Source organism: Ranitomeya variabilis, chromosome 1 (assembly GCF_051348905.1).
Source record: "Ranitomeya variabilis isolate aRanVar5 chromosome 1, aRanVar5.hap1, whole genome shotgun sequence".
NCBI lineage: Eukaryota > Metazoa > Chordata > Amphibia > Anura > Dendrobatidae > Ranitomeya > Ranitomeya variabilis.
The window spans coordinates 1,037,438,847-1,037,446,549 of NC_135232.1; the positions used below are offsets into that span (position 1 = coordinate 1,037,438,847).

Genomic DNA, 7,703 nt, shown 5'->3' on the forward strand with positions numbered 1-7,703 from the left:
AAGCTCCCTTTGTAATTTTGGTTTGTCCCAGCATTGTTTGGGATTTTTTTATGAGAAATGTTTTGTGTGCACTCTTGACCCATATGTAATTTTTTGGTATGTGTTTCTCTTTCAGATTCCTGGCCACTGGATTGTCATTTGCGGGACTCCACCTGGAGTTTTTGATTGGCCAATCAACCATTTCTGGCATTGTGCGTTTAACATGTCGGCAAATATGGGATAGACTCAAGGACCTTGTGATGCCTGAGCCAAAACAGGCTGATTGGCTCAAAATAGCCCATGGGTTCCAGGTGAATTGTGACTTCCCAAACTGCATTGGAGCGGTGGATGGGAAACATATCCGGGTACGTAAGCCGCCAAACTCGGGCTCCCAATTCTACAACTATAAGCAGTTTTTCTCTGTAGTACTGTTAGCTGTAGTTGACAGTAACTACAGGTTTATAATTGTAGACATTGGGGCCTATGGCCGAACTGGAGACTCTAGGGTATTCAATTCGTCTATAATGGGTCGGTGGCTACGTGACAACCAGTTACATCTCCCACCACCACAACCACTCCCAGGCTCCACTGCAGAACCAATGCCTTTTTTTTTGGTTGGTGATGAGGCGTTCCAACTGACCAGACACCTCATGAGGCCTTATCCCCGGCGCAACCTGGACCACCGTCGGAGGATATTTAATTTGCGCCTTTCTAGGGCGCGGAGACTGGTTGAGTGTGCATTTGGTATTCTGGTGGCAAAATGGCGTGTCCTCCAGACTGCCATACAGCTCAGTGAGGCTACCGTCACTGAAGTTATCAAAGCATCAGTCATTTTGCACAACTTTACCCGCATACATGATTGCTTTGCAGATGGTAATGATGAACACATGTTGCGTAGTGTAATTAGGCCAACACCACATGGCCCTCCTCCGCGCCGTCCCCTTTCTGGAGTCAAAGTTAGGGATGTTTTGACAAATTATTTTGTATCTCCTCAGGGTTCTACTCCCTGGCAAGATTATGCTGTTTCTCAGTTGTAATTTTCTTATTTTCTTGATGTCTTTGTGAAATATAATTTTTTATGCCCCAGAAAAAGTACTGTGTGTGTTGTGTTTCCTTATTGACCCTATGTTTATGTTTCTAGAATATGTGTGTGATGCAATAATGATTTTGACCAAAACATCATTTAGCTTTTTCAAAAACATTTTACTTAAAGAACCAGCCTTTTTTGGTTTCCCTGTTAACATATTTTTTTCATATGTTAGTTTTCCTTTTTTAGGGTGAAGTTTAAAACCAGAAAAAACAGAAAAGGTTAAATGGTGCCAAAAATAACACAAAACCATGGTAGGCAGCTCACAAATATAAAGATTAGGCCACAAAACAACAATACATTACAAATCCCTGTAAGTTGGCGGGGGAGATGGTGCCTGCTCTGGGTCCTGGTCAGGGGGCCTTTGTTGGGCCAATGTGACTTCATCCTGTGAGGATGCACTGGCTTGTGGCACAGAATACTGGCCTTGTCCATATTGGCCAGTTGGGTGGTGTCCATAAGCCAATTGTCTCTGTGCCTCATGCTGACGGACATATTGGCTTGCATCATACCCAAGCCCAAAATGGCCATGTTGTCCAAACCCAGGTTGGGACCAGCCTACATCACTGGGTCTGGAAAAGTTGCCATATTGGGATTGGGGGTTGTAGGCTGCCATTTGGTAGACTGATGGCCTTTGTATATTTGGTGGTGGGAGGGGTTGAGGTGGAGGCATACGTGGAGGAGGTGCTGCAAATCCTGATTGATCTTGCTCCTGTTGAGGGAATTGAAGGCGCAAGAGGTTGGTTTGGGAAAGCTGCCTTCGCTCAAGATATTCAAACACCTCATAGGGGTTATTTGGAGCTGTGCTTAAATCAATCAGGATTTGCATACACCCTCTCACACGTAGCCTCACCTCACGGGGAAGGGGTCTAAGGTAACGGGCAAGGCTGCGGGCAAAGGCCTCCTCTCCATCATCCGTTGCTGCCCTGGCCAAATAATTGAGGACCCCAGCGTCAACATCATTTCTTGTTGCTTGCAGCTCTCTCCTTCGGCGGGCTCTCCGTAAAGGCCCAGCTGCCTGTGGGGATGACACCAGTGGGTGTGGAGGGCTGCTGCTCTGGGCATGTTCCTCAGGCCTTTCAGCATCATGTGGTGCTGAGGGTGGTGGTGCTGCTGCATCTTCCTCACTTGCTGCTGCCTGCTGTGATGATGATGCTGATGGGTCCTCAAGGATGGATGCTGAAGCTTGGAAAGATGGGCCTGCCACCTCTTCATCAACACTTACAGGATCGATCAGAGCCTCCGATTCCGACCCGGTCTCCCTCTCTGTGAGGTTAGACTGTGTTCTGTTAATAAAATGCAAAAAAAAAGGGATTAGTTTTTGCCCATTGTTTAATTACACATCTGTGAGCTATATTGTGTCAAAAAACATACACACAACCTCATATCAGACCAACATCTACTCCACTCTTATCTCAAATTCACACATGAATATACCAGATTTTTCTGTGGGATCACACCAAAGGTTAACAACACTATCACAACACATCATAATGTGGCCTAACATTTCAAGCTCAAACAAAAACAGGAAGACCCACATCTTCAAACAATCACAGAACATCCAGTAACAAACCAACTAACAAACCACTGCATGAACATTTCTAATCTCGCCTACTACCTTCTCATCCATCCCTTGTAGTAGGTAGTGATGTTTGGCGGGCAGGGTCCTCTCTCATCCAGGATCCTTTTTGAATTTAGCCTTGTTTACATTATATTTTGCACTATATTTACACATCCTTACATGTAATTGGCAATGTAAGAACCGTAAAAATAACAAGATAAGATTGATTATCAATCAAAATGTGTGGAGAGGTTATTACTTACTGCCTCAGATTCATACTGACATCCAAAAATGAAAGACGGTCATAGTAGATATATTTCCGCTTCTTGAGTGGGGCTGATGACCCACTTCTTGCCCGCTGCTGTCTTTCACGCCGGTATTGGTCCCGGATGCTGCGCCATCGTGTCATTACATCATCCACTGCAATTACATGTTCAAAAATATTGAGCAAGATCAGTAGGAACATAGCTTCTTACAGTTGTCAGTGATTTTTTTTTTTTTTTTGTTTTTTTGGGGGGGGGGGTTTCTTGCACCATTATTTACATGGTGCAGCAGATGTGAAAGGGGTTACATGCAGTGGTCTATATATCGGTCACAGTTGGAAACTTTACAGTCACAGACTGGGAGGGGAGAGAACCCTGTTCTTGCAAACATACATTAGGTCGGATTGTGAATGTGAAATAAAAATGCCTTCTGCAAGAATTAGCCTAATGTGACAATTTAGGACAAATAAAGACAAGGGGCAACACCCCTCTGGGCGAGGTATGAGTACCAAGAAATATTTATCCGCGCAACATCAAGATTACCTATGTACATAAACACTTGGCCTTGTTAATCAGCTTTGGGATTTGACAAAATGGACATAAATGACACAGATATCTAAAAATGATTCTTCAAGTCATCATGTAGGGAAAGCATCTTGTAAAGTCAAATCTGGGGAATACATGAGTGTACTTACTTAGTCTTGTCTGCTCCGCACGTGGCCGTTGGGCATAATCAGGGAATAGGAGGCCACAGATGGCCCTCCAAGCTGCCTCTTTCCTGGCCCGGTTGGAGTAGTTTGGATCCCGCTGGTCCCATATTTCTGGCCTTTCTTGGACCAGGATGAGGAGCATGTCCACATTAATTAGACTGGCCATGATGCATGCAACTCTGTGGAGGCGAGCCCCAGACTTCCGGGATGTCTGTGTGGCGTTTTCAGCTAATTAGCATGTCTGGGATTCATGATTGAGGGCTTGGCTCAATTCCTTGCACCTGGCGTTGGCTGGCGTATTTCTCGCAAGTCACACTGCTGGTCCGTGTGTAATCCGTATTTTTCACGCACCCATAGACTTTCATTGGCGATTTTTTTGCGCAACACGGTGACAAACGCAGCATGCTGCGATTTTCTACGGCCGTACAAGACCGTATATTACGGATCCGTAAAATACGGCAGATAGGAGCTGGGACATAGGGAATCATTGGGCCATGTTTAATGCGTATTTTACGGACGTAGTTTATGCGCTCATACGTCCGTAAAACTCGCTAGTGTGAGGCCGGCCTTATATTTGGAACCCATTTTTCGCAAATTATTAGGGTATGTGCACACGTTGCGGATTCGTGTGAGGATTTTTCCACGCAAATTCTGAAAAATCCGCAGGTAAAACATCCTGCGTTTTACCTGCGGATTAACGGTGGTTTTTGTGCGGTTTTCAAATGCGTTTTTACACCTGCAGATTCCAATTATGGAGCAGGTGTAAAACGCTGCGGAATCCGCACAAAGAATTGACATGCTGCGGAAAATAAACCGCAGCATTTCCGCGCGGTATTTTCCGCAGCATGTGCACTGCGGATTTTGTTTTCCATATGTTTACATGGTACTGTACAATGCATCGAAAACTGCTGGGAATCCGCAGCGTCGAATCCGCTGCGCATCCGCAGCCAAATCCGCAACGTGTGCACATACCCTAAATCACCCCATGCCATATAGTAGAAATAGAAGAAGAAAACCGTTCCTCCTCTGGTAAACCAGAAGGGCGATCACCATTGAACAAACTAAACTGCGGATGGAACCCATATGCCCCGAAAAACGAGGACTTACCGGTTGATTCCTGACAGCGATTATTAACTGCAAATTCAGCCAACGGTAAGTAGGTCACCCAGTCCTCCTGATTCTCAGACACAAAACATCTAAGATGTGTCTCTAAATACTGATTAACCCGTTCAGTCTGCCCATTAGACTGCGGGTGAAAAGCCGAAGAAAAAGACAAATGGATCCCCAGAAGGGTGCAAAACGCCCTCCAGAATTTGGAGATAAAGTGCACCTCCAGATCCGAAACAATATCTGTACGAATCCCATGCAGTGTGATTATTTCCCTGATGAAGATTTGAGCCATAGTTTTGGAGTTAGGCAAAGCAATAAAATGAGACATTTTACTGAACCTGTCCACCACCACTAGGATTACAGTGTTCCCTGCAGACACAGGTAGATCCGTAATAAAATCGACCGACAAATGAGTCCAAGGTCTGCTGGGAATCTCCAATGGTTGGAGAGCCCCTGATGGACGAGTATGTGAGGTGTTAGAACGCGCACAGATATTGCAGGCGGCCACATACTCCTGAACATCCTTATAAGCACCTGGCCACCAAAAACACCGAGTAAGTAGATCTGCGGTGGCCTTCTTCCTTAGATGTCCAACCAGCACCGTATCATGATGTTCACTGAGGATTCTAAGACGGAGATTAGCCTCGTACAAACAGTTTGCCAAGTGGACAGGTAGCAGGGGCGTCCCCCTGAGCGTCAGCAACCTCTCTTTCAAGACTGGAGCATATAGACGCCATCACTACCCCTTTTTATAAAATAGGTACCGGTTTACACTTATCGCCTCCCCCAGGAAAGCAATGGGACAAAGCATCTGCCTTAACATTTTTGCTCCCCGGCCTAAAAGTAACAAAGAAGTTAAACCTGGTAAAGAATAATGCGCATCTTGCCTGACGAGGTGTAAGACGTTCTGCCGACTCCAAGTAAACCAGACTCTTATGGTCAGTGATCACCATCACTAGGTGAACCGCTCCCTCCAAAAAATGATGCCACTCCTCAAATGACCATTTGATAGCTAAGAGTTACCTATTACCAATATCATAGTTTCTCTCAGCTGGCGAAAGTTTTTTAGAAAAGTATGCGCATGGTTGCCATTTACCAGGAGACGCACCCTGTGACAATACAGCCCCCACTCCCATCTCGGATGCATCCACCTCCACAATGAAAGGCTGAGTGACATCAGGCTGATTAAGAAGCAGAACAGAAGCAAAACACCTTTTCAATGTGTCAAATGTCTCCCTGGCAGGACTGGACCACCTGGAGAAGTCCGTCCCCTTCTTAGTCATATCAGTGAGTGGTTTGGCTACTACCGAAAAGTTTCTTATGAATTTGCAGTAGTAATTGGCAAAACCCAATAACCTTTGTAAGGCCTTCAAATCCTCTGGACGATCAAACTCCAATACTGCCCATACGTTCGCCGGATCCATGCGAAAACTGGTGGCAGATAATACATATCCAAGGAAAAGGATCTCCTCAACCGAGAACATACACTTCTCCGATTTGACATACAATTTATTGTCATGTAATATGTGTAGGACTTGTCTGACATGTCGCTGGTGTGACTCAAGGTCAGGTGAATAAACAAGAATATCATCCAGGTAGATAACAACAAACCTGCCTACTAGGTGACTAAAGATGACATTAATAAAGTGCTGGAAGATGGTGGGCACGTTCGTCAACCCAAAAAGCATCACCAGATTCTAGTAGTGTCCTTCTGGCCTATTGAACGCAGTCTTCTAGTCATCTCCCTCTGTTGTACGCCCCCCTGAGGTCCATCTTAGAGAACCACTTTGCCCCAACAATTTGATTGAAGAGGTCGGGGATCAGAGGTAGCGGATACGGATCACGGACAGTGATGGCATTAAGTTCCCAGAAATCCAGGCAAGGACGTAACCCCCCATCCTTCTTCTTGACAAAAAAGAACCCCGCAGCAAGGGGAGAAGAGGATGGTCGGATATGACTCTTAGCCAGACTTTCTGTAATATAGTCCTTCATGGCCTGCCTTTCTGGACCTGAGATGTTATAGAGTCTGCTCTTGGGCAGCTTGGCACCAGCAACCAGATTAATGGCCCAATCATAAGGACGATGAGGGGGAAGCTCTAGGCCCAAACAGTGTCCTTGACAGTATGTACTCCACTTTACCACTTCCTGTGTCTGCCAATCAATTACCGGATTGTGCAGAGCAAGCCAAGGAAGTCCCAGTACCACAGGTGAGGGCAGGCCCTCAAGCACATAGCAGTTTAGCACCTCAAAGTGTATGGCCCCCACCTGTAGCCATAAGTCATGGACCACCTGATTGAAGTGCCCCTGTTTTTGAGGGCCGGAATCGATAGCTGTAATGGGTATCAGTCTGGACAAGGTATGTGGGACAAGGCCTTGGTCCCGAACGATCCTAGCGTCGATCAAATTAAACCCCGCCCCACTGTCCAAGAAGGTGGAAACGTCCACCTTATTTTCACCCACGTATAAAATAGCTGGAAGGAAAAAACAAGCCTTTCCCACCTAGGTTATGAGTAAACACAAGTTTACAACCTCCCCGCAACCCGGGCCCCCTAGTTTTCCGGCGGTTGTTTAAACAAGTGACGGGTAGGACATGTGCTCACAAAATGACCCTTCTTGCCACAACAGAAACACACTCCCCCTTACGCCGGATTAATGCAAGTTTGCTAGGTGGGGACGCCGCATCTACCTGCATGAATTCCACAGTGGAATCAGTACTGATCACGCTCAATCTTGGACCTCCTGCCCCCAGAGGTGACTCCCTATGTTTCTGACGAAGACGGCGATCAACGCGAATTGCCAGAGACATGGCCGCCTCAGGGGAGTCAGGAGTCTCATAGAGAGCTAACACATCCCTTACTCTCACACAGAGACCCTCGCAGAACTGACTACGGAGGGCTGGGTCATTCTACCTAGTGTCAGTGGCCCACCGCTGGAATTCAGAGCAGTATTCCTATGCCAGATGGTCTCTTTGCTGAAGTAGGCGCAGAGATGAC

The 7,703-nt window shown here is 46.2% G+C and overlaps 1 protein-coding gene across 1 annotated transcript; it reads right to left on the bottom strand.

The window, feature by feature from the left end:
- Positions 1-672: 672 nt before the first annotated feature.
- Positions 673-4,161, bottom strand: LOC143793070 (uncharacterized). Its single transcript, XM_077279684.1, has 2 exons — positions 2,891-4,161; positions 673-2,352 (listed from the first exon to the last, which is right to left on the bottom strand). Exons 1-2 carry the CDS (start codon positions 3,091-3,093, stop codon positions 1,368-1,370), a joined length of 1,188 nt encoding a protein of 395 aa, XP_077135799.1. The 5' UTR covers positions 3,094-4,161; the 3' UTR covers positions 673-1,367.
- Positions 4,162-7,703: the final 3,542 nt, after the last annotated feature.

Coding starts and splice junctions, on each gene's coding strand:
- LOC143793070 (XM_077279684.1), bottom strand. CDS start 3,093: ATGTTCCTACTGATCTTGCTCAATATTTTTGAACATGTAATTGCAGTG. Junction 2,353..2,890: donor GTCAGTATGAATCTGAGGCA/GTAAGTAATAAC, acceptor TTTTATTAACAG/AACACAGTCTAACCTCACAG.